The sequence below is a fragment of the Toxotes jaculatrix genome, chromosome 12 (assembly GCF_017976425.1).
Source record: "Toxotes jaculatrix isolate fToxJac2 chromosome 12, fToxJac2.pri, whole genome shotgun sequence".
NCBI classification, from domain to species: Eukaryota; Metazoa; Chordata; class Actinopteri; family Toxotidae; genus Toxotes; species Toxotes jaculatrix.
In genome coordinates, this window is record NC_054405.1 from 11,476,197 (window position 1) to 11,502,858 (window position 26,662).

A 26,662-nucleotide genomic window follows, 5' to 3' on the forward strand; every position below is an offset into this window, starting at 1 on the left:
GAAAAAAAATAGAAAAATCTCACCATTTTAAATGTTAATTCAAATAAAATTCACAAACAGGGATCTGTTTTTAATCCACTGATTCATTTTGATCACTCCTGAACTTTTGGGATTGTAATTAAACTTAACATTTGGCAACACTGATACAGAGATTTCTCACGATAAACTGGGATTTATGTGGTTAAATATGATTGAAAGTACTCCACCAATTTAGCGTTGCACACGTGAAACACTGTCTGACTCACAATGGACTGTTCAAAAAATATATATATTGATGCAGCAACACCAGAGATATCCTCTTTTTAGTCCGCATAGTCTTCTTTATACATCCTACATTACCCATGACACAGCTTGACCACTGTTACGGGTTGAACTCCAGGCTTCATTAGCCAAACAGAGACGAGCAGCTACAAAGGTCTGGTAAACTCACTTCTTTCTGACTCCACACCCCCAGATAAATCTTTTTAGTCAAAGAGTCTTTGGCCTCGTGCAGTTTATCAGACTTTGCTCTGCTCCCTCTGGATCCATAAAAGGCTTCAGACAACATATGTAGTAGTACTCCCAAAGACCTTTAAACAGACTTTGATGTGTAAAATCGGTGGAGTTCTCCTTTAACACTATATAAAATTTACTTGGAATACTTAACTGTATTTCTACCTCTGGCTGTGGTGCACAAGCTTAGTGTGAACAAACAAACTACTTTATCTGTGATTAAATACTATAATTATGTATTCTTGACTGCTGAACTTAAATTTGGTCTGTTTGTGCTGCTCTTACAAGGACATACACCCCATGTAAAATAAGATTATATAAGAAATACCATTAAATACCATAGCATCATATTTATTTAATCATCTTCACTTTGTTTTTTTTCTGAATAGCATTACAAGTGAATTCATGGACTAAGAAAATACAGGCTTGTTTAGTTAGTTTTAAGAAGACCCTTATTTTTGCCCTTTATGTGTTCTGGGTGAGATAACACAATATGTTGTGACTGAGGCAGTCACTTCCAAACACTGAGCTTGTTGTCTAATTTCATGCAGCAGCAGCTTATAACGCTAAAGACTAGTTCTGATTGTTGATTGCTCTAGAAGACCCTAAGGTGTGAAAGTACTTTTTCACTTTGTGCCAAGAGCCATTAAAAGATGTGAACCTCACAACTCTAGCTTTAGGGAAGATTTGTGTCAGATTTGACTGGTGAATTCATGTCACCTGACTCTGAGCAGATGAGATGCACAAAGTTTGTCATCAGAAAGAAAGAGGCACCACTGAGTTGTAGGTGGAGAGCTCGAGGTGTAGATGACATTTGATTTTTATAAGCAATACAAGCATATGAACCAATCAGAACCATGGCTGTCCATCTCAGTGTGGCTTGCAGGGAGTGATTCTTCAGTGGCCTTTGGCAGACTGAATGTAGGCTGGTCTCTGTTGTCGCTTGTTACAGGAATTGTTCTGTACTTTTGTTTGTAATCGCAAGAAATAACAGCTTCTCTCTGTCGGTTTAACACAATCACCTGTTGGGATGCTTGTTCTTCTTTTGCTGTAGTGAAATCCCAGAAACTGCCTTTATGAACTTTTAAGTATCGGTTAATGGATGATAGCTAATATTCTGACGAGGCACTCCTCTCTCATAGCTCTTATTTTTAATCAATAACGTGTGAATGGATTAGCAGCTGTAGCTGGGAGCGAGGCGGATCAAACTTGGGGAGCTCTAAAACGACATGGGTCTTTGGACAGAACTACAATATCTATTATTCTTTTTCAATAACTTTTTTTTAAAGACGGTAAACATCTTTGCAATGTTTTAGTGTGTGCGCGCGCGTCTGTGTTCTTTGTGAGAGGTTAACTCCAGATTGTATTTCATAGACTGATAAACTTTAAACTTTCAAAGGACTGTGTTGAATGAATTCATGTCTTAATACAGAATTGTTTGAAAAATAAAATACCTTGATCTCATTTTAGTCTGTATTTATCTTCTTTCATTCCTTTGTATCCTCAAAATATGTCCATCACACTATATTTGATGCACATCTTTGAATTATTATTATTACTGGGGCACCGAGTCTGACTCCAGAATAATAATTGACACACTTGTTTTTAACAATATATTGGTGAACAGTGAAGCATCATTCAGTGTTTAACCACATGATGGTGCTGAAATCTGCTCGTACCTGAATCTTGGTCCAGGTTACAAATATCACACTTTCCAATTTACATAGGGCACAGTTCAATTTACGGAGCCACACTATCACATGGATTAAGTTGACGGGCTAAAAGATACAAACAAAATATATATAGATAAAGCTTTCAACCGTGTTTTGAAAACCAGAGGTACAGAATGAGCAGCAGCGCCCCCTAGTGGGTGAAGGCAAAAAAAAAAGAACCAAATGTTTCAGTTAACCCTCTTTTCAAGAATTTGTGAGATTTGTGACAGTTTGTGGTAAATGTTTGCTTGTAAAGTTGTTTGTGGAAAAATATAACTAGGCTATTTAGAAACTGCACCAATGTTATTTTAACAGCCTAGGTCATTGAGTGTGTTGCCAGTCAGCACTGGAACAGTAAAACACCAGGCTTAACTGCACCTGAATACACACTTATTTTCCATCCAGTTTACCACTTTCTAATTCAATAACATGTTTCTGTGTCTTTAGAAACAGTGCTTTAAAAAAAAAAAGAAACCACAGTAACTGGCAGGAGAGGCTATTATTTATTAAGATTATGTACAATTATACCATCATAATGTCCAGATAATACATTGACAAAGTCAAAGTATGAATACTGGCTCCTGCTTAATTAAGATGTGTCTTATAACGTTTTTTTTATTTTTCCAACCACCTTCTGAATCTCAGATCTTTTTGAGTTAATTTAACTGTAGCAATATTCTCTATTAATAATCCTTAAAGTGTATCTGAGGCACACAGGGAGAACATGAATAAAATAAGTGTTTAAAAAAAGAAAAAAAAGAAAACTTCAGAACAGATGTACTGTATGTGGGGGTTCTATAAAAACAGTGACTACATGATGTTTTGAGCCAGATGAAAATAAGACTTGATAATTTTCTTGGACTCCTGTCGATCATCGGTCCATCCTGTCTGTCGGTGATTTATTTATTTTTATTTTCTCAGTGTTAATGGACTCACGTGATTCTCTTCCACAACAGTTTTTCCTTCACGCCACCATTGCTGACATACATGAGAGACAAAAATAGTACAGAGAAAACATTTGTCTGAAGTGCATTTTTGACTTCATTGTAAACAAAGACAGAATTGTCCAATTACTTCTTCTCCTGTTTAACTCGAGGAGCAGTGTCTCTCAGGAAAAAGTCTGTGTGTGTGTGTGTGTGTGACTGAGTGTGTTAGAGGTGTTAAAAGGCTTCAGGTAATAGTGGTGTTTGTGTTTTTATTTTTATTTGAGCAGCTGAAGATTCAACTGTATTTGGTCACATATGGACATTTTACAGATTTTATATATTTATATATGTGTGTGTGTCTGTGTGTGCGGTACTGTTGCCTTGCTGCTGTGTATTTATATCAGCTGAAGGTAGTGTGATCATGTGTTCAGGTCTCGTGTCATCTTGTCCTGCATAAAGTGTGTGGTGTGTGTGTGTGTGTGTGTGTGTGTTTGTGTAAACTCATACCTAAGTCATATATATTATGTACAGTACAATGTTGCAGTTTGTCTGTTGAATCTTACATACAGTGTGAATACAGGGTGCAAACTGTGTCCCAGCTGTGTCTGTCTGTTGGACGTGTGTTTGCTGTTTCTGTGCATGGCTCAGTTCCAGATCTTGAGGAAGCTGTCCCAGGACCCGGTGCACACCGCCATGCCGTCATTCGTCACACCCAGACAGCTCACACGATTGTCATGGCCGGCCAGGACTCCTGCAGGAGGGGATGAGGACAAACAAAAGACGACTTGTTGCTGTGAAATGTTTTGCTCTGCAGACATTTCTGAAACTTCTTCAAAACCACACAGAACACAGCAACCTAGTGTTCATCCATGCTTTAACTTGCACCACAGGGTGGGCCAGCTAACCAGAGATGTGCATTTTTTTTTTTTTTTTACAAAATCAGGCTGTGAAACATGGAAAAACTGACTGAAGGAGGAACGTGTGAATTGATTGGTAAGTCTGGCACAGGGGTTTGCTTCCCCATTCATCATATGTAGACTTAGATCTGTTAAATAGTTCAATGTATGGATGCAACTACTGATTTTTCTTCTTCTTCTCATCTGGCGTTATTTTTGCAATTAGTCATTTCAATTAATTTGATTAATAGTTCCATCTATAAAGTGCCAGAAAATAGTGAAAAATGTTGGTCACGTGTTTGGATTTTTTTGCTTTTTATTTTTCTTTTAGTTGATTAATCATCTCATAGTTGCAGCTCTAGTTCAATGGGAAAGAACTACTGAAAATCAGTTTGGTAAATTCAATATCATGCTGTTGGATTTTGTGGGGAAACTCAGGTTTTGTTTTACTTTGATATGTTCATATAGACAGCAAGTCTCCATTTGTTGAAGAGCTAAATTAGACTGATTTGCCCTAAAATCAATAATGATTTCTTTCTTTTTCTCTCTCCTGCTCCACCCACCTGCTCTGTCCCCCTTCATGGCGTCCCAGATGTTGCAGTTAAAGTCATCGTAACCAGCCAGCAGCAAACGGCCGGAGCGTGAGAAAGCCACGGAGGTGATGCCACAGATGATGTTGTCGTGGCAGTAGAGGCTGAGCTCCTGGTCCGCACGCAGGTCAAACAGCCTGCAGGTGGCGTCGTCAGAGCCTGTGGCGAAGGCGCTGCCGTTGGGAAAGAACTGAGGAGAAGCAGAGGAAGATGGATGATTCAGTGTAAGGGAGGGGTTACTTACTTCCTTTATGCCCTAATATGAGGGAAAACTCTTGTTTATTAGTGTCTCTGCTCTTGGATCTGACCGAATCTGATCCACGTGTCACATTATCACATAACCTGTGTGGTGCATCAGTCCAGACTCCAACTGGAGATTGTCTCCTAATGGTCAGGATTTTCAGATATGGTGTTAATTGATAATCTTGTTAATCCTCTAGCGTGCTCCCAGTTTAAATCCCTCCCAAAGCTGGAGACAAGACAGTGTGTGACATCACCGAGTCAAATCCTGGAGCTGCTCTGTTGATAGTGTATTAGACAGTAGACAGGAGGGATTGACTGCCACTTTACACCACAGCTGGGCTGATACACAATGCCCTTGAAGTTAGCATTTCCCATAGACAGATCTGTTAATAGACAGCATATTGTATACAGTTGTTTGATCTATTTGGTTCTATCTCTAGGATTATATACTGTGTCCTGAAAAGTACTTCCCATGAAAAGTGAACCTTGTGTTAAAATTGATGGAGTGTCCCTTTAAACCGTCTGCAATCCCAGATTTAAAAAACAAAATAAAACGTATGAATGAATAATAGTATGAACAAGGACAGATTTGGTTACAAGGCCACCCGTGCCCTGAGCATACTCACACAGATGGCGTTGATGTCCGACTCGTGGCCTGTGAAGGTCTGCCGGCACATGCTGTCCCTGATGTCCCACAGTTTGACCGAGGCATCGCAGGCTCCTGACACAAAGGTGCGCAGGTCGGGCGACAGGGACAGACTCATGACGTCACCGCTGTGGCCCGAGAAAACCGTGGTCTGCTGGCTCGTCTCAATATCCCACAGTGCACTGGGGCAGAGGGCGCAGAGTTTAGACACCTATCAGAAAGCATGCTTGCACCGCACGTCTGTGTGGCGATCTCTGTGACTCACCATGTGGTGTCTCCTGAACTCGTGATGATTTGATTGTCATCAATGAAACGGCAACAAGACAGGTAGCCTGAGAGAACAGGAAGTACAGATGTTTGGATCAGTTTATGTTGTACAGCTGAATGAAACTCAAATAGGAAAGGTGATATGTACATTTAGATGTGTTGTAGACTAGCAAATAAACTATGGGATCAGTGTTTTTACAAAAACAAATGGGAAAAACTACTGTATGTAAACGCATATTATTAATGGACTAAATCTGCTTCAAATGATATCATTTAGTTTCCTTGACAGAGACCTTATTTTCTATGATGACAACATCTTCTCATCTTCACTAAAAAGGGCATTGCCCTTTAAAATGCTTTCTTCGACTGACAGTCAATTCTAGCATCTTTTTAGGAGAATATTTATAGATTAAATCATTTTTAATCAGTCACTACGGTCATCCCCAGTAAAATTAGCATAAAGCCACCAACACAGCGTGCTGGATGTGTGTAACTAAAGAGGTGAAACACTGGCAAAACAAGAAAATTAAGCACTCACTGCTGCTCACAAAGCTTATTGCTATGAACGTGACTGATGGAAAAACACATCTATTAACTCAGAGCTTCCCTAATCTAGATTTTAACAACTGAACAGTGGGATGACGCTGTTCAGAGGGATTTTAGTAAGAAAATCAAACTGAAGCTGTTCCCATCCCCAGCGGAAATTATATTCTGACATTAGAGATCTCTTGTTATTTAGTTGCAGCCCATTTTGCAAAATCTCAGCTGATCTGTCACATAATTATAATCCTGTTCACTTGGTAGCTTATTTGTGCCCATTTGCAGAAAAAAAACTTTTTAAATTTTGTCTTATTTCATGAATTTCCATTGAATTTGTCTTGTCTTAATTAAACAGAAATCTACACATCAGTACACCCAAACATAACACTAATGCATATCATGATGGAGCAATACAGTGTTAAATCTAATAAAGTACAGCAGCACAGTAGCTACAGTGTCGCAGACTGGAGTCTCACAGACTCTCAGTAATATCTCAGCTCATTAAGACTGTGTTGCCCTGCGATTAATTAACCATGTAAATGAAATCTTCATTGTTTAGGGGTTTGGGACTGGAGCTTTCCCATGAGGCAGAGGACTGCTGTGCGTTCATTTGAAATGTCTCATCAGTTTGACTCACGGAAGAGTCGAACACAAACAGGGGCGGTTGAAAGTGACTCTGTTTGTCTCTCACCTGTATGGCCAGGTAGTTCCCTGCTGACTCTGACGTTGCCCTCACGCGTCTTCAAGCAGTAGATGGAGCAGATGTTGTCGAGGCCCCCGCAGGCCACATAGTTCCCAGAGGGGGCGTACGCACAGGTCATCACCCAGGAGGAGCGCAGGGGGATGGCGTGAATCTAGGACAAGAAAGGTATTTGGAAGCAAAAGACATTTCACTTCTGAGGCTGAAGAAAACCCAATACAAAATCTTATTAAGAGAATAAAAATAGGCCAGCACTAACACTGAAAAATCCAATGTCACTGTAAATGTTACAATAAACCATATCCATGTTGCAAAGGAAGCTGCCATGAGTCAGCCACACTCCTACAAGAGAAAGACTTTATACCACTTTCACTTCCAGTTTGGACAAAGGCCAAGTGTGACTAGTTATCCAGCTGATGGCCTGATGAGGAGAATTATTCAGCCGACTTTACCTTGTTAGTGGTGTAGCTGTCCCAGATGATCAGTTTTCCATCTTGAGAGGCACTGACCAGGAGCCTGCAGAGACAGACATTCAAACATTTACCTTTCCTGCACCTTTTCTATCGTCATTTTTGAAAAATGATTACTGTCGATCTTTATCTGAAACAAGCACCTTCCACAGTGACTGATTTACCAGGTAGACAGGCAAGAAAAAAATAATTTAAAAATTTTTTAAAAATGGTGCCAGTCCATCTAGTAGATGTTGAGACATTTCACTGGATGAGTGAAAACAGTGACTTGCTGATGGTAAAACAGGAAAATTGGTAGGATCATCATAGTCATTATGATTAATGTTCTGGGCACTGAATATCTGGACCAAATTTCATGGCAATTCATCCAATAGTTGTTGAGCTATTTCAGTCCACTATTGAAGTAGTGGATTGACTGACCAGCAGAGCCATCCATTGAACCGTGCTAGGGCTGCGCCTGTGTTGTCAAAATGTGATGTATAACCTAACTTTGTGTAGTCTACAAACTTTCAAACTGATAACATCATATGGCATAATACAATTATTCTGTTTGTTGGGTTCAAGAGTTCAGCTCTTCGTAACCGTGTTAGCCCTAGTCAGGGCTCCCACATGTCACAACGGCTAACTAGTCTGCAGTTATCTGGTCAGTTTAATACACATGACTTTTTTGTTTGTTTGTTTATTTTTGATCAGGTTTTGATGGAGACATTTCACTATGAGCAGAATGTGAATTTAAACATCAGAGTGGAGCATTACTGTCCAGTGCTACATAGTTGTTGTTATATAGTTGTTATCTGATAAGTCCTTTCCTCCTCCTGAAAGAGTGGATGATGTAACGTTAGTTTTATGACTCCAACATTTGCCTACAGGTCTACTGAGCCATTTCAGGGGAAACTGTAATGGTACATGTTGATTATGAACAGAAACAATTAAAGTAAAAGGAGATCAAAAGCGTTAAGTCAACAGCATTACATGTTTGGTAGAGTATAGACTCACCTTGAGTCTGAACCCCAGTGCATGGCGTAGATCTTGGCAAGGTGGCCACGTAGGGTGCGTCTTGTCCTCATCTGAATCCGCCCCACAGGATCCAGACCAGCAGTTATCTAGGTTAGTGAGGAGACATGAATCAAATCAGATGGCATGTTATGGTAACAAGCATCAAACCCCCTTAAAAAAATATTCTAGACATTTATCATAGCTACTTATCTTACCTGTGTCAGGGTTGAATCTCCACATGCTTTCCTGGCATCCTGTTGGACATTGAATAATAGGATGAAAATAAGGACATAACACAACAGGTAACTATTTCAATATTATCAAACTAAAGATTAAAAAAGTTCAGCTACAAAAACATTTAACTTACTCTTATCTGGTTCCTTAGCTGCTCGGCCTCCTGACGAAGCTGCTCCAGCTCACTCATTTTGGATTTGTCCGAGCCGTCACCTGTTGGTTTCAAATATTGAACCATGATTTACATAAAGTACCATCTCAAAACAAAAACAACAAATGACTGCTTGTATATATATATTTTAGTCCCACTGGGATTCGGCATAATTTCATGCTTTTATAATCCAGTAATCCAGGGTCCCACTTTCATCAAAAATGAATCAATTAAGTAAAATAATTTACTTAAAATACTGTTTGTCCCCTGATTTGTGGAAAGAAACAATAAAATAAAACAGTTTAATCTCTAAGGTTTACTGAACCCACACAGTGAGAAAAAACCTTGTAATCTGTTTATGGCTGTGCAACCATGCCTGGTTTAACTGAAGAGAATTATCTGTAATGACTAAGCTGCTATCGAGCAGCCTGCAACGCTACCAGGCAGCAGATACTGAGTGAACACTCCCTTTAAAGCAGAGGGAACCTGTCACACTGCGTACATACAGGTTAGGTACCAAGTCTGAACTTGTGCTAGTGCTGGACACAGCCATGTTTATGACCCCCACCCCCACCCCCTCCTTGTCATCTGAGGCAATGTGGTTCCTAAAAGTGAACAGAATAGGTAAAAATGTCCAAGAAGGAGATGGTAGGAGATATATCCTTTAGCTACGAGCCAACTGGGGTCACACACACTGTACATCACATCACGCTTTCAGAAGGAAGCAGCATTTCCTGTTCCTGATAGGAGCACAGTTACGCATTCAAACAGTTTCCCAGACAGAGAGCCCGTATTTGCATTTGTGAAAGCAATTCAAATTCACGATAACACTCAACAGCAAACATGCACACAGCACACACTGCAAGGAAGAGCAATTAGCTGCAGTAGGTCACTGTTCCCTGGAGGGACCTGCAACCAGATGGATCACACGGCACTAATGGAAGCCAAAAGGGGTGCATCATGGGTCTCAGTCTCCTGGCACAGCTGCTCATTTAGCCAGTGAGGAGAAGAAAGGCTGAGGGGAGGGGGTGGGGGGGGTGGGGGGGGGGGCATGGGAGGTCAGGCCCGGATGGGTCCAGCCAGATGCTCGGGCGCATGTTTTTGTCGCCTGTAAGGACGAGCAGATTTGAGCTGAAGCCATGTCAATGGACGTGGAGCAGAGGAGTGTGAAAAAGACACACACATATCGTATAGATCCCACCTGCACTGATGCATGGCCTAGTAGCAGACAAGAGGCTGCCTCCTACATGATGCTCCTGATGAGGAGGATGAGGGTTAAGTAAAGCAGAATGTTCTCAGTGCCTTCACGTTTGAGGGCGTTTTACTGGCCTTTGAGAGCATGTTTTATAACGCAAGGAGACAGAAATTCAAAGATGCCAAGTGTGACTGGCCCCACCCCTCGGGATGCACATCTGATGTGTAACTACACCAACATGGCATGGTTATATATCTGCAACGGGAAGGGAGTGCACAGCCTATACACAGCCACTGCACGTCTGACAGAGTAAATGTTAATGTCAGAGAAACTGTGTGGCTCTGCTCACTCCCAGGTTTACACATGCAGGCCTGGGGGAGTAAAAGCCGCAGTAAAGAGAAAGCGGGTCCAGGCCAGATATGTACTTATAAGCATTTTTATTTCTCTATCTGCAGCATTTAGAGATTCAAATAGGAAGGAGACGGGCCCCTTGAATGCGAGCTACATCCACATATTGATCAGCACAGTGATGAAGGCCTTGACCACATCTCGTTTCAGACACTGAGCTCCTAAAATGCGGATGTAGCTAAATTGATTTAGTCGAAATGATGCCACGAAGAGGCACATCATCACCCAGCCATCTTACACTCAATAGGCTGGCCTGCAGCTGCTGTCACAGCGTTTGATAATGGGTGGCTACCTGTTAATTCTCCCCGATGATGTTGCTGCTATTTTTTCTGCCGTTTAGGGAAAAACAAAAACAAAAAACAAAACAAAAAGCGAAAGCAACGTCCCCAAAATCCCGCGGAGGATTGGACTATATGTCTTTTTCACTCATTGAAAAAAAAAACACAGAGCTGCAGAGGAGATCCACTTAAAGCTCCGTGTGTCACGATTAGGCTGTTTCCAAATCCTTCAGTAAACAGGCAAACGGAGGAGGGCTACACGTATGTCCATTTCTCTGCTTTGGTGGAGCTCCTGGGGAAAAAAAACAGAGATGAAATCTGCTGTTGCTGCTGCTGTTGTTGTGTGTTGCCGTTTCCTCTCCGAAATGCTTTTTTTTTATGGTGGCCTTTTTCACGCCCGATAAGTTAAGAAAAACATCTCTGTCCAGTCCGGAGCAAACGAACACAATTAGCCGCAGCTCCCCGGCCCGCATCAAGGATTGTCCATTAAATACTATTCAGCCCGTTTTACTCCGACTCTGCTTTTCGTGACGTTATCCTCGTTTCCTTCCTCTCTTTGGTTTCCTCCTCCCTCTGCCGACACTTCATCAGGACAGCCGCCTCCGACTCAGCGACGAATTACTGAGTAAAAAAAAAGAAGAAGAAGAAAAAAAACACTGCAAAGTGCCTCATGTAGAAAATAATGTGATCAGAGAGCGGCAGGCTGAGAAAAAAATCCGCCCATCGGCAGATCGACTGTGTGGATTTTCTTCCAGTGTATAATGAGAGGAGGGGCCCCCTCGGTCAGTTATCCACACGGTTCCTGTTTTTTTTTTTTTTTTTCTGAATATCATCATTCAGAAACAGGCTGCCAGATCACGCGGTGAGCGTTTGCAGAAGGATCCTCAAATCCGGGCATGAAGCATGTTTCAACCACACCCATCTCTTAAATACTATTAAACCCCCACCACGACCCCCCTCTGATCGGACCACTCTGCAGGCTTGACATCATTTCCACACATGGAGTTTACCTGTTGGGAGGGTTAGACGTATGATTACTGAAGTAACACATCCTTCAGGGTGCTCGATTCAGGGACTTTCAGAGGTTCCTAAAAATGAAATGCTTTCATTTATGATCAGGTCGTGCTTTGCACGGTGCAACACAACCAGGAAAGCATGACAGTATTTTGAACTGCTTTAAACAGGAAATGTACCCAGTTTACAGGATATAGGCCTACTGCATGCATTTCAGTGCAAGTTCCCCCAGCTGGTCTGCTTAGATTGAATCAGTCAGTGAAACCTTTTGGGATTTTGTATGGGATGTTTAAAATAACTTGGATTTAGATGTGGTTCAGAAATGTTCCCAATATTCCATTAAAATCACAGTGGGTGCTGCAATCATGTCACAATACATGGGATTTGTCACAATATTCTGAGAGAGAGAGTCTGACAAATCTCACCAATCCTGATCCAGTGTGCAGCGCACTCAAATATGATGTGGAAACTTGAAGTTTCCACTTGCACACACTAGGTTTTTCAGTTACATATAATTTCAAGAATTTTTTGTTTAATTTTTTGAACAAAAAAATAAAAGAAGAGGTGCAGATGGCACAGATCTAGTTTCTAAAAATCTGAACAAAAAGACAAAGATTGTGGAGTAAAGGGAGCTTGTGGTAGATGTGGCACCACTGTCTCCCAGAGAAGATGCTTTTTAGTTTGTTTTACTTTTCGGGTGCAGGCTTGTATGTATCTTATTTTAGCTGTTGCAGTTTTTTTTTTTTTGTTTTTTTTTTTTTGAGGAAAAGTCCATTATCTTAATGAAAACCTTCCTGGACACCTCAGGTTAGTCCTGCCAAATAATGATCCTCTTAATAAAATTAAATTAAATATGGGCGCCATCTTTGTCACAATAGCGCCCCCCTGCTGTGGAGAAATGGCGTTACAGTCCAACCCACAGTACAACTTCACATAAGAGCCTCATATACAGTATTTGCGCAGCCACAAGTTTTTTTTTTCTCAGTGCATATAACAGATGAAAAAAAAAAAATCTACCACCTATTTATTTATTTATTTATTTATTTATTCTACTCTAATCTTATTTGCAAATCACCGGTGAAGTCACGTTTGAGTAGTCTGCAAATAAGGGGCGTGGCTACTTTGGGCACGCACTACCTTTGCTCATATTTGTGTTATTTTGGCCCTCCCCTTCTGACAGTCACATGGGCGGTCTTTGCTCTCCCGTGACACTTTTGAACAAATAATAGAGGGACGAGGCGTGCCATGGCTGCGGTGCTATTATTGGGCAGCACATCCTTCAACAGCATCCAACTCCCGGGGCAGCTCAGCTCTGCCCACCGGCCTGCTGCGGTTTGCTACGTTTGACCGTCCACTGCGCATCTGACCCGGGACATCTTCTGTCAGAAACCCTCTGCGGCTGAGACACGCAGAGACAGGCGGGCTCAGGGAGAAGGAGTTTTCAAGCAGGAAGTGGGTGAAACTGTCTCGGGGGAGGTCCAGAGAGGTAAGTTTGACTGTCCGCGGTGTTTCAGCCGGGGGTAAGAAACAGCACAGGGCGCGTCTCTCCTTAAATATCCTGGATGCTGCTGAATGACACAGTGCAGAGGCGCTTCAGACCGGGTGCGTTGCTTTATTATTGCCTGGCGAACTGCAGGTGAGGATCACTTCCTGACCTGAGCGTGAACCTCAAAACGTAAACAAGCATTTACCCAGGATAGGCTACAGCTGTAAATGTGGCGCATTGTTTATCCACGTTTTTAGCATTGTTTTATTTTATTTTATTTTATTTTACCATTTACAAAGTTTATAGGCCGCATTTGCTCCACCCTCATGCTGCGTAAATGCGGCGGAAATGGTGGTTTATTTTGGTTACCGACTTGTTTCTAAAGTAGGGTCCGGGGACCCCAAGAGGGCCTTTTTGGGTAGGTTCAGGCGGTCTGCATCAACACCAGGAACATCTGCTCAGTGCTTCACTCGCAGCATCCTGCAGAGCGTGTCCGTCCGTCACTCACAGCATCAAAAATACAGGAACTGAACGTGATGGAGGGCATCTATGTGTGTAGTTCCTCTGCAAGTTCAACTTCCCCGTTTAAACCGCTGACAAATCTTCTCACCACACTGGGTTTGAGTCTGTCTCATGTCATCTCTCTGTCTCATCTTTTGAACGGTTATGAGTGGTGGATAGAAATGTCTCTGACTCTCTGGAAACAGAATCTGTCCAACTGGGCTGCGGAAGTTATTGACGCGATTGATTAATTTGCTGGTTATTTTTTGGACTGACAATTTGTTTGTTTATTGTGATTTTCCTCAGCCCAAGCCTCTAATAGATTGTCGGACCATCACTCTAAAAACTCAAACATATTCAGTTAATTATAACGTAGTTAAAGTAGTTAAGTAGAAAACAGCCAGTTACTGGGTGGGAACCCCATAATAGTTAGTTTTGTTATGTAAAACTTCTGTCCTAGTTTAAGTTTGCCATCATGTCATGTGATTCCTGCATCTGATCTAATAATTCGCAGAGAGGGCTGGTGTTCTGGCAGCATAAGCAAGGTGATCATGCAGGAGGAGGCATGCTGCTCCGCTGAGATGTCTGCTCTTTGGTTTGAGCTGCATGTAAAAACAGACAAGCAGCTGTGAATCAGCTGACTGCAAATACCAACCTGAGGTGTGAGCATGAGTTTTCATGAAGTCGCAAACTTCCAGTGCTTCGACTTGGCTGTATTTTGTAGTAAAACAAAATCTCTTTCCCTGCTGTGAAAGGGTGCAAAGAGGAGAAATCACAGTCTGTGTGAAAAAAAGTAGAACAGAACAGGTCAGATGAAACATCCCGCATTGTAGTGTCAGGTGACTGCATGTCCCTGTGAGTGCTGGGGAACCTGCTGCTGCATTTCATTCACACACTTGTGTTGAGCCACTGAGTCTGATTTGTTAATATTGTTTTATCTTGTCAAAAAAAAAAACAGTATGGTCAGATTGGCCTTAGATTTGAATATTTTCAGCTGCTCTCAACAACTAAAACACTTTGTTTATCTGAGGAGGCATTACTAACGGGGTAGTTACCAATGGAGTGCAGAACATGTGCTACTGTGCACATGATGGTCTTCATTTTTAGGAAGTGCTAGAAAGGGCAAAACATCACTGTGTTTGCATTAGTGTAAGAAGTCAAATGCCTGTATGAATGGAGTGTGTGCGCTTGGGGCTTGTTGCTACATTTGTCTGGAAAAAGACACCGAAACATCAAGTAAACAAAAGCGGTATACATTATGAGATAAAACTGACCTGATATTCTCCCTCAGTGTGCCCCTCAAATATACGGAGAAAGTTTAACAAGAGCACACATTTGGCAAAAAAACAAAAAAAAAGCGAAAAAGTGACTAAATTGACTGAAGCCTTCATCTCCGAATTCAACCCTCACCAGTCTGCAGTAGATTAAATTCTGTAATAACACTTCTTCATTTTTGAAACTTGTCCTCATTAATTACTTTTTCACAGGGCAAGGAGACCCATTTGAAGCTCTTCTCACCAGCCATGTCCAACGAACGCACCCCTCTGATCACCTCAGGTGTGTGCGGTCTGTCTGTGACCGCGGCGGCATGCGGCGCGGCGCAGGACGCCACCCCCGACTCCGCTGCCGGGACCCCGAGTAAAGACCCTCGTAAACTGAACACCTTTTTCGGGGTGATGGTGCCGACCATCCTCTCCATGTTCAGCATTGTGCTGTTTCTGAGAACAGGTGAGCAATTTCATGGGTGAAGACGTTTGAAAACGGAAAGCTGCTTTTGGTTGTATAAAATGGATGTTTGTATGAATCACTTACAGTATAACTGAGTCATTGTGTTGCAGTGACTAACTCTGATAGAATCTCTCTTCCAGGGTTTGTGGTTGGTCATGCGGGGTTGTTACAGGGTCTTTTAATGGTGATTGTAGCCTACACCATCATATCCCTGACAATACTGTCCATTTGTGCCATTTCCACTAACGGTGCTATACAAGGCGGTGGAGCCTACTGTATCCTTCCAGAGGAAAACACATTTTCAAAATGTTTTTTTCTTGTTCTTTAGTCACAGTTACACACATCTCAGTTGAAACAGAAACTTTAACGAAATGTGACCAGACATGATCAGTCGGTCTCTGGGGCCAGAGTTTGGAGGAAGCATTGGTTTGATGTTCTTCCTCGCCAAAGTGTTTGCATGTGGAGAATATGTTCTCGGTCTTGTGGAGGCCATACTTGACGTATTTGGTTCAGATCCTGGTAAGTTTTTGTCATGTCTTCTTTATCTTACTAAACTACTTCCCCTACATCATTTGGCACGTATTCCAGTTTTTATTTTTTCTCAGTTTTCTCCTGTTTTCCTCTGTTTTAGAGTCATCTGTGTCCAGTGGGGTACGAGTACTTCCTCAGGGTTACTGGTACACAGTGCTATACTCCTCAGTAGTCCTACTGCTGTGTCTGCTTGTGTGTCTGGTGGGAGCTCACATCTACTCCCGCACCGCCTTCGTCATCCTGCTGGTGGTCACTGTATCCTTGCTGTCCGTCTTCATCAGTTCCGTGGCCGTCAGACCTCGCGACTTTATCATCACCCACCAGGGACCTGGCAACCAGACCCTCCGCTACAACGTCAGCTACACGGGCTTCAGTGTTACCACGCTGAGGAACAACCTCGGCTGTGAGTGTTGATGTGATATGAAGTTGATGTTTGTGAGGAAATGAGAGTAGACGCCAGATTTCTCTTATAAATATAGGAGCATCTATTAAAGGTCCTGCTGTTGTTCCTCATTCTTTTTGTCTCTCTAGCCGGTTACTCTTTGGACTACAGCACCAACACTGTCATGTCGTTTGCCACCGTGTTTGCCGTCATGTTCACCAGCTGCACTGGGATCATGGCCGGAGCCAACATGTCAGGTTAAAGCTTGTTGTCATGATATGTGTAATTACATTGCAGTGTAGGGTGTCATTGCTAGTGGTGCAATGTAACTAAGTACATTTACTCAAGTACTGTACATGATTACAGTTTATAGGTACTTGGCCATTAATTATTTCCATTTTATGCTTCAAATTCTACTCCACTACATTTCAAAGGGAAATATTGCACTTTGTACCCCACTATGTTTATTAAGCAGCTTTTATGTAATAAATAACATTTATGTAATAACATTTAGCCAACAATGCTTCTGTACTTTTACTTAAGATTTTGAATGCAGGACTTTTACTTGCAGTTTACTTTCCATTATGGCATTGCTGCTTTTACCTTTGAATTGTGAGCATGTCAATATGTCCCTATTTATACATGTCACAATTCAGTAAATCTTTGTAGTACATGTACACACAAACTAGCAGGCCCTGATTTTTGCTCTTATTTCATGTGTCTCTGAAGGAGAGCTGAAGACTCCGAGCGTTTCCATCCCTAAAGGCACCATTGTAGCCGTCTTGTACACTTTCACGGTCTACGTCCTCCTCTTCATCTTGGTCAGCGCCACCTGTGACAGGTCTGAGATATCTCACAGTAGTGTTGTCTGATATAAATACTTGAAGAGAGATCAGCCATCAAATAAGTATAGTTACGAAAACAAATAGTCATTTGTTTCTTTTCCTTTAGGACCCTGTTGATTCAGGATTACGGGTTCTTCCAGAGAATAAACATCTGGCCACCGTTCGTCACTATCGGGATATTCTGTGCCTCTCTGTCAGCTGCAATGTGCGCCATGATTGGTGCGTCCCGTATCCTCCACGCTCTCGCTCTGGATCACCTCTTTGGTAAGGCTTGAGGTTTTTACTCACTGTGTCAGTTCTTTCTTTGTCAACTGAGCTGTTTTCTAAAATTATTTTGTTATCCAGGTCTGCCACTAGCCCCAGCTGCCATCACATCAAGCTCGGGAAATCCATGGGTGGCAGTGCTGTACACCTGGGGCCTGGCACAGGTGAGCAGAGGTTCTGTGCTATGCAGTCATCTACTTTCAGAATTACAGCTGGTTTCTTAACCTGCGGTTTGTGGTTTGTTTGTGTTTTGCAGTGTGTGGTGTTTGCAGGGCAGCTCAATGCTGTAGCAGGTTTGGTGACTGTTTTCTACTTGCTTGCCTACGCTGCAGTTGACCTGGCCTGTTTGGCTCTTGAGTGGGCGTCAGCACCGAATTTCAGGTAATAAAAGATCAATCACTGTTAAAGAAAAAAAAATGAAATTGGTTGTCTTTACTGACCTCCATCAGTGGCAAGAGGGAATTGCAGTCATATTTTCAGACAGTCTGTAAAAGTAAGACAGCCAAAGGTGTCTTCTTTTAGTGAGACCAGGTTTGAAAGGTGAGATCTGAAAGCCAGAATTATTGCCACCAATTCACAGCATCATATAGATAAACAACCTGATCGGGCTTGCTTGGATATATTGTGCTCATATATTTTATGGGATAGTAAGACAGAAGTAATATTTATTGCTTCTGGGTTTCATGTGTCCAGCGGCTTCAGTTTTTTTCTTTTTTTTTTTTTTCATCTCTGTGTGTTCAACAGACCGACCTTCCAGCTCTTCTCCTGGCACACCTGCCTGCTGGGTATTCTGAGCTGTGTAGTCATGATGTTCGTCATTAACCCCGTGTACTCCTCGGGCAGCATCGTCCTCCTGCTACTGCTGCTCCTTTTCCTCCACTACAGATCGCCCACCAGCAGCTGGGGTTACATCAGCCAGGCTCTCATTTTCCATCAGGTGTCTGGACAATCAGCAGACACACACACACACACAGACATAAACACACTCATTCAGACATTCAGTCCAGTTTGTCAACACTGTTGTTTTCCTGTCTCCGCTGTGGTTTAGGTGCGCAAGTATCTGTTGATGCTGGATGTGAGGAAAGAGCATGTGAAGTTCTGGAGGCCGCAGGTGTTGTTAATGGTGGCCAACCCTCGCTCCTCCTGTCAGCTCATCCTGTTTGTCAACCAGCTGAAGAAGGGAGGGCTGTACGTGTTGGGCCATGTGCAGCTGGGAGATCTGGGTAATGCTCTGTGGATGGTCTGTTCAGGCAATCTGCAGCGAAGTATTAAATTATTCTTATCTTTGAATCATTTTCCTTTCCTTTTTTTTTTTTTTCAAAATAAACCCCTGAAGGTTTGGTAGAGAAATGAAACTCCTCTTTTGGAGTTAGCAAGCTTTTTGTTTATTTCTCAGAATTACACATATCTTTACCAGACTGTGAGAAAATATATTCAGTTTTTGGGAGTTTTTAGAACCTCAAGGATTCAAAGAGCAACTTGCCGACATGTTCTTTTACTTATTTACCAACTCACAGATTGCCTCTCTGCCCCCTGGTGTCCATAAGGAGACATGAAGTCCTGTACTGTTGAATAATTTGTAGTATTCAAACCTGTGCTGTATATTCATTTCTGCCTTTTCTGCGTTTAAGACACCCTGCCGTCAGACCCGGTCCAGCAGCAGTATAACTTCTGGTTGAGCCTAGTTGATAAACTCGGGGTGAAGGCGTTTGTAGATCTGACGCTGTCTCCCACCGTCAGACAGGGAACACAGCATCTGCTACGCATCACAGGTTTAGGTAAGCTCTGATTGATCTTAAACCCCCCCACCCCCCATTCAGTATTACATTCATATTTCATCTACTCTTGGAGACCCTTGTGCACTCTGCTTTTCCATTTCTCTCTACAAGGTGGCATGAAGCCCAATACACTGATTTTGGGTTTCTATGACAGCTGCACTCCTGAGGACTTCTTTCTACAAGATTCTGCGTTCTGTGATTCATCTATAGGACAAAGTAATGAGGGAGAATATAATTTTGGGGTTGACCTGCCTTCATTACAGGCCCATTTTCCCCCAGTCAGGCACGTTGAGAGCCCGCGCTGGCTGTCACCGGAGGAGTACGTGGGGATAATCTCTGACGCTATTAAAATGAACAAGAACGTGTGCCTTGGCCGCTATTTCTTCCAGTTAGAGGGGGAGGGTAAAGACAGTAAAGTGGACGGGTCACAGCGGACTATAGACGTGTGGCCTCTCAACCTGCTTCAGCCAGGCAGCCGTGACTATGAGGACGTGTGCAGCCTCTTTCTACTGCAGATGGCCTGCGTGCTCAACATGTCCAACAAATGGCGCCACGCAAGAATGAGAATCTTCCTGAACGTGGAGACCGAGTCCAGCGACCAGGGCTGGGTGGTAAACGAAGAGACGTTTCGAGAGTTGCTGAGGAAGCTGCGGATCAGGGCTTCGATAAAGATCGTGCCGTGGGACTCTGTGGTGCAGCACCACGCTCAGCCAGACGCAGAGCAGACGCGACCTCTGTCTGAGGGCTTCCTGTCGGCTGTGAACTGTATGTTAATGGAGCACAGCTCGCAAGCTGCTGTGCGCTTCCTGTATTTACCTCGACCTCCTGCTCATCACAGCCAGGCACAGCAGTATGTAGCTCAGCTGGAAGCAGTGACCAGTGGTTTAGGGCCAACGCTCCTGATTCATGGTGTCACCCCGGTCACATACACTGACCTTTGAGCATGTGCAGTCAATTCTTTTGTTCACATTTTATTATTTAATATTGTACATGCAGCAAAGTCTTACTTGACTGCTTACTTAGGTGAAAGTATAAACTCTAGGATAATGTCCTGTTTTCATATACTTGAACAGATTTGGTCATTGAGCCAAGAAATGGGAAAATACTAACGTTTTTGGTCATATTTTATGTTACATTATCTTTAGATCTGTCTTTTCACATAAGACAGAGATAAAAATAATGTGTCAAAGACTCTTCAGAACAAAAACACAATTTATTATGAGGGTTACGGGTTATCTATGACTCTGGATATAGCGATGTCTAATTTATCATTTCAGGGATGAAATTATGAATTTGTGGTGTTTTGTGATACCGATATCAACCACGGTAAAAAAAAAAAAATCCTAGTTCAGCTTCAAAATGGTTTTGTATTAATTCATAATAATTGTTCTTTTTAATTCCTTTGCATTTTTTGCTGCTTGCTTTTTCCTTCATTCTATAATTTCTGCTGGTTGCTGGACCAAGTGATCAAAAGGCTTTTTGTTTCCGCGCAGAACTGAGTTTTGATGTCTGTTCTCCGTGCACTTATGCAAACATGTTTTCTTTCGATGCTAAAATATTTATCTTCGTTCTTCACAAAGGGAACAGTTTGCCGTTTACATTTGACCTCGGAATAATGAATGGTATTTGTTGCTCTTGTATGTGCTAACTTAAAAAAACAACAACATATTTTTGTGCTGTCATTTCGTGACTGTTGAAAATACACGAAAAAGAGGTACACTGAAGGCACAAAAAAATTAAGAGCATCTGAATCTAGTCTCAGTCACGACCAAGGATGATTCAGACCAAGTCAAGACTGAAACCAGAGCAAGTTCTCACATTTTTTACTCAGCAATTAATTAACCATAATCACAAAATACACAATAAAATGTTACTGCACTCTTGTCATGTTTCGTTTGATAGCGTTCAACACTGTGTGGACCTTTAACACAATAAATAGGAAGTCGCTGATAAAGCACTTTGCATGTCTTGACTTGGCCATTTTGTCAAACTCCATCTTGAGTTGTGATTAATGGTCAACGAGAAACCTCAGAAATGACTGACTCTTGTTTACTAATGGTCTTTGCTGTAGATGTACATAGGAGTAAACATGCCAAATGTGCTGTGTATTGTTATCTTTGTAACTGCAATATTGTAAAATTGCAACGGACTATATGTATTTAAAAGGTCGCTTAACTGCAATACAAACCAATTGTGTCTGTATATCTGTGTAAGTCTAACAGTATATACTGTAAATAGCAATAGGAACAATGGAGAGAGAAACTCTGTTGTGTTTCCCTGCAGCTATTGTGACTCAGTGACACTTAAAGGTTCCAGTGAATAAGGCTGTTGAACATGTTTGCTCCATAGATAATTCAAAACTTAATGCAATAATTAAGAATAAATACATGTACAAAATATAATAGTAATGATATGTATGTATCAAAGTAACCATACCATGATTTTCCACCCTTTTTAGGTATCTGCAGTGGGCCTACAGTCAAGAGAGCCTTTTCTAATGCACATATTCAGCTGCAGAAACCAACATTCACGTGAGAACTTGGCAGATGATTACTCTTCCTTTTCTCTGAGTTTCTCCTTTCCCTCATTCCCTCTTCTTTTACATTCACTTGTCTTTGCGAGGTTGTGAAGCTTTCTGATGAGGAATGATGACAAACGGAGCCAGTCTGGCATGAGTAATGTGATAGCCATGTTCTGTGGGATGGCAGGAAAAAGAAGGTGAGATGTTAAGATACTGCTGCAACTGAAAATTTGTATGTGATTGTAGTCGATCATCCCTCTGACCTGCAGTGCATGAGACAGACATCCGCTGGTGTAGCTGGAGTGACCCACAGTGTTCAAGGCTTCTCGCACGAACCCTGAAGCACTTTTCACAAAGCAGTTGACTCTCATGTTCTTTGTCATGTTGGTGGAGACCATGAAGGGGGCCACACACTGGGGAAACATTAACTGCAGTTGTATGGTCTGAACTTCCCTTAATATCACAAAATATACTTATTATTAAATTTAAAAAAAAAACAGTTTGATGCAGCTTCCTGTGCATCAAATAAAAAAAAAAAGAGGAAGATAACCAGAGTCAGTCAGAGCAGCAGGGGGCAAAGGTTCATTTTATAAGCTGCTTGTTTGTTTAACTAATAAAAACACACTGTTCAAATTACTCTTTGGCTTCTGTCAGGGGAGCACTGTATACATAGCAACCTCGAATGTAGCTTGAATGTTTTTCTTATTTTCCAATGATATCAAAAACTAAAAAAAAAAGGCAGCTGAGTCAAGGTAGAGAAGATCATCTGTCAACCCTCCTTATGTGATCAATCTATAATCTAACTTCTGCACACTCATAGGGGTCAGTCTCCATCTCTGTTTAAATAATTGCCTCTATTCACTAAGATGGCATTTCTTGTATTTTTACAATCTAAGTAAGTCCACTGAAACTGGAGCTGACTGACTTTTCATTAACCTGTATCACTTAGTGCTGTGATAATTTGGGGCCTCTGCATATATCGATTGTTTGGTAGTTTGTAAATTAGAACTAGACCAATGTATTGATCAGGCCAATAAGATATATCGGCTGATATTAGCTAGATGTTACTGATACTGAAGATACTGTATGTCTGCGGTCACTTGGAAACTGTGTTTCCATTACATAGTTCGTCCAGCAGAGAGCAGTGACAAGTTTGTTTCTCAAATGTAAAATGAAAGAAATCCTCATGGATCCTCACCAACTTTTGTCTATTATTGAATCCTAAAAATGCCTGTATAGCCTGATTACTTAATTTATTTTTTTTTTATTCAAACAGAGGGGATCCCACAGTTACACGTCCAGAAGAACCAACCCTAGGCATGTTGTTCACTGTTACTGGTAAGTTCTTAAAGCGAATGAGCTTCTGAAGAATGTAAAATCACACAGGGAGTGGTGATACTGGCACAACAGGGATCTTATATATGTTTCACATTTTTTTAAATGAATATCCAAAACACACATTTATCAAATTAAATTGCCTTGAACCACAGTTTGTTTTTTGTTTTGAAAGTCTGCTTGTGTTGCAAACTTTACCTGAACAGTAATTCCCTTTGACTTGTACTCAGCATGCAGACACTGAGAGAAATACGTTACAAAAATCTGAAATAAAGAAGAAAGTCAAAGTCAAAAAACAAGCAGAGCAGGGAAATAGTGTCATGAAATTGTGCACTAATGAGTGAATGTGTGAGCACTATCTGGTCATGGTGTGTTTGAGTGAATGTGTGCATGTATATTACAGAATATGTGCAAGAGAAAATACCTTGGTGGCAGAATAAAGGGACAACAAAGGCTGTGGACGGACACCCACTTCAGAGGAGATGTTGATGATTAGGCCTGTCCCTCTGCGGGGGAGATAGAAGACCAATATCCATGAATTCATCCTAGACTCTCATTATCTTATACCCACTGTAAATGAATATTTGTGACAATACCTTTCAATCATGCCTGGAAGAACCAGTCTGGTCATCTGAGTGAAGATAACATAAATCAACAAACAGTCTTTTTGTTAATACAGTAATAATGATCAACAAAAAACAAAACTGCGTTTATTGACACAGTCACATGGTAAACACTCACATACTTTATATATCTTACCTGAGGGACAGACAGCATGTTACAGTTGACAACCTGAGTGATTTTCTGTTTAGAAAAAGAGTACACACACATTCACATTTGTGAATGACAAATCAGGCAAACAGGACCTTTTCTACCAGTCAGAGACAGTAAATAATACAATTATCCAGTGTATTGTCTTTGGATGTTATCATTTATCACACCAAACTTACCTGCTCAGCATCTGGTATTTCCAGGAAATGGGCAAAGTGATCAGAATAGGTCATTCCTACATTGTTTACTGTGTGGGTTACAAAGACACAAACAACAACCTTTGTTATTAAGTATTTACCTCATGTCAGTCTTTGACTAATTAATTTGCTCTCTTCCCCTTCAAGCATTTTGACTGTCAGAGTTAGCGCATACAGCCACATCGCTCATTTGGTCTGCACAGCTTCAGAATTTGCTTACATTCAGTAACATAACAGGTAGTTGAATGAGCCTTCAACGGGTGAGAAAAAACACTGGCATATTCAAAATGAGCTGCAGCAGATGCATCAGATTTTAAAGGAAGAGTTCCTCATTTTGGAGGGGTAGGTTTATTTGTTCACGTGTGGGCCTTCCTAGAATCTCTGCTGGTTGCCTGGCAACCTCATTGTCATGGCAATATTTGAGAAAATCACTGCACATCCCCAAAAATGGACACAACCCCCACTCAATCTTTGGTGGTGCCTGAAGATTTTGTTGCCTGACAAAGACCAGATCCAGGCTAGCTGTTTCCCCCTATTTCTAGTGTTTGTGCTAAGATGCCTGCTGGCTGCAACCTCATATTTATCTCACAGACAGTAGGGTGGTACTAATCATCTAAACCTCTTATATTTCTAATTTCATGGTGCCTCTAAATAACATCCTAGTCCTTCTCCTCTGCTCTATAATTATTTGTCCTACCCAGAATTCCAATCTCCAGGCCTTGTAGTTTCTCAGCTATAGCAGGGTAGATACTGTGGCCTTCTGTGAAGTCCACTTGGATGGTGCAAGTTTTTCGTCCATACTGATCCTCTGAAGGAGATAAAGGGACATTTTGGATGATTTCTGCTCTAGAGCTGCACAGGAAAAGACAAATATGTTTACTGTAACGGTGAAACAGAATCATTTTAATTTGACTCACCTATCTCCTTGGCAACCGTTTGAAGCTTATCATCAGATCTGCTTACCAAAACAACATCCAGGCCTCTTTGTGCCAGCTAGAAGGAGGTACGCAGATAGACAGGTTTTGTCGCTCTTTCAACCAACAACAAGACTCTGCACCAGTGAAAACTGAACCGCTCCATTTAAAACAGCTTAACAAATATCAGCCAACTCTCCTCAGCTCCACACTTGAAATTTGGACCAAAAAATTATGAGATAAATTGTTGTAGAATGAATCTGGAGACTCACCTCACTGGCATAAGCTTTACCAATGCCAGACGTGGCACCAGTGACAACTGCACAAAATGAGAAAGCACAGAAATGTCACAGGAATCAATTTAAAAAAATTTTAGAATTCAAACGTACAACATGTAAATTTGTGTTAAAACATCAGTAGAACTTAAGACACAGTGACCACAAGCTGACACTCATTTACCAAACTCGTGAACCAGTTCTGCAAAAATACAAAAACAGATTTAGCTCACTCTGCAAATCTAAGTGATCTATTTTGCAAAAACACAGGACACAATTTTACATCTCAGTCTCTCTTTATTGCTAAAACACTACAAACTTCAAACTGAAGTTGACAGTTGGCCACACAGAGTAGACTCGGGTCCTAAAATTAGTTGCTTATCTGTCTAAGTCTAAAGTTATAGGGCAATGGTTAGCTCTCCCATTTTGGAGAGAAATAAGTGGTGGGACTACAGAAAGGTGCACAGAGGAGAGGAAAAGTGGAAAAGGAAGGAAGAAAATGTGAAGGACCTGAAGCATCACCTGTTGCTTATCCAGATACAATTCTGCCTGCTGCTATTTCTGGATAAGATTCTTGTCATACAGAAACGCTTGTCCTCTTCGGTATCTTCACAATATTTAGTTTTAAGAACATATTACTTTTCTTTTTCTTCAGGAAACGTGTGAATTAATTTTGAATTAACATCAAATCTGATGTGCGTCTGCAGAAGTTTTTAAATGTCTGCAGGTAATTAGAAGGAAATGTCCCATCAAGAAGGAATGTGAAAAACTTATCAGGTCCCTTATCAAACAGGCTTGACAGAGAACAAGCCTGATGTGTGCTGCTGCAGGTGGAGGATTATGTTGAACGAGAATCCAAATATTCCCAAAATTCAGCTTCCTGTTGCTTGTTAACTTGCACTCATTTTAACCACAGGCTTTAATAAGACCTGGATCATCTACCGGTGGTGATGGCAGATTCTTTTACACACCTGGACACACACACACACCTGGACACACACACACACACATTTATACATACGGTGCACATAATAGACACTGTTAACATTTTGTTTTGCTATAAAAGCAACCTGTAATAGAACATTGTAAAAGTAAGTTTTCTTTGACTTTACCTGCCCATTGCCCATGTGTCCTTAAATCCACTTGCCAAAACTCTGACAGCACAAACTCTCTGAGACCACACCAACATTTCCAGGCCAGTTTCAGCAGGTGAAAAACAATCGTAAATCCCCCAATGATGGTCAGTACGTCAGTGAATGACATTTTACAGAAGAGCTACCGACTGTACAGGAATCCCTTGTAGCACAATGTGCAAAGCTTAAAAAGGTGGTTTTTCCTAATGTTATGTTATAGGAAATGACAACTATTTTTATGTA

General features: G+C 41.5%; 3 protein-coding genes across 5 annotated transcripts; 1 reads left to right on the forward strand and 2 right to left on the reverse strand.

Moving 5' to 3' along the window:
* Positions 1-3,770: 3,770 nt before the first annotated feature.
* On the reverse strand, positions 3,771-11,354 carry gnb2 (guanine nucleotide binding protein (G protein), beta polypeptide 2). Its single transcript, XM_041051837.1, has 10 exons — positions 10,759-11,354; positions 8,846-8,925; positions 8,694-8,732; positions 8,479-8,585; positions 7,465-7,528; positions 7,004-7,166; positions 5,771-5,837; positions 5,486-5,687; positions 4,590-4,806; positions 3,771-3,881 (listed from the first exon to the last, which is right to left on the reverse strand). The coding sequence occupies exons 2-10, from the start codon at positions 8,900-8,902 to the stop codon at positions 3,775-3,777; spliced, it is 1,023 nt and encodes a 340-aa protein (XP_040907771.1). The 5' UTR covers positions 8,903-8,925; positions 10,759-11,354; the 3' UTR covers positions 3,771-3,774.
* Positions 11,355-13,015: 1,661 nt separating this feature from the next.
* slc12a9 (solute carrier family 12 member 9) lies at positions 13,016-21,069 on the forward strand. 3 transcript variants are annotated; one of them, XM_041051789.1, is made up of 15 exons: positions 13,016-13,244; positions 15,233-15,473; positions 15,614-15,748; positions 15,855-15,992; positions 16,105-16,150; positions 16,286-16,407; positions 16,536-16,643; positions 17,116-17,227; positions 17,338-17,495; positions 17,577-17,659; positions 17,752-17,876; positions 18,240-18,432; positions 18,544-18,718; positions 19,127-19,273; positions 19,385-21,069. In XM_041051789.1, exons 2-15 carry the CDS (start codon positions 15,269-15,271, stop codon positions 20,212-20,214), a joined length of 2,577 nt encoding a protein of 858 aa, XP_040907723.1. In that variant the 5' UTR covers positions 13,016-13,244; positions 15,233-15,268; the 3' UTR covers positions 20,215-21,069. The 3 variants fall into 3 exon arrangements, with proteins under 3 accessions (XP_040907723.1, XP_040907724.1, XP_040907722.1); XM_041051790.1 differs by having other exon boundaries at positions 16,105-16,407; positions 19,428-19,630; XM_041051788.1 differs by having other exon boundaries at positions 13,017-13,244; positions 16,105-16,407.
* A 10-nt stretch (positions 21,070-21,079) lies between these two features.
* Positions 21,080-26,662, reverse strand: hsd20b2 (hydroxysteroid (20-beta) dehydrogenase 2). Its single transcript, XM_041051791.1, has 11 exons — positions 26,399-26,662; positions 25,284-25,330; positions 25,015-25,090; positions 24,795-24,905; positions 24,080-24,147; positions 23,889-23,933; positions 23,726-23,760; positions 23,554-23,635; positions 23,328-23,393; positions 22,058-22,207; positions 21,080-21,967 (listed from the first exon to the last, which is right to left on the reverse strand). The coding sequence occupies exons 1-11, from the start codon at positions 26,547-26,549 to the stop codon at positions 21,824-21,826; spliced, it is 975 nt and encodes a 324-aa protein (XP_040907725.1). The 5' UTR covers positions 26,550-26,662; the 3' UTR covers positions 21,080-21,823.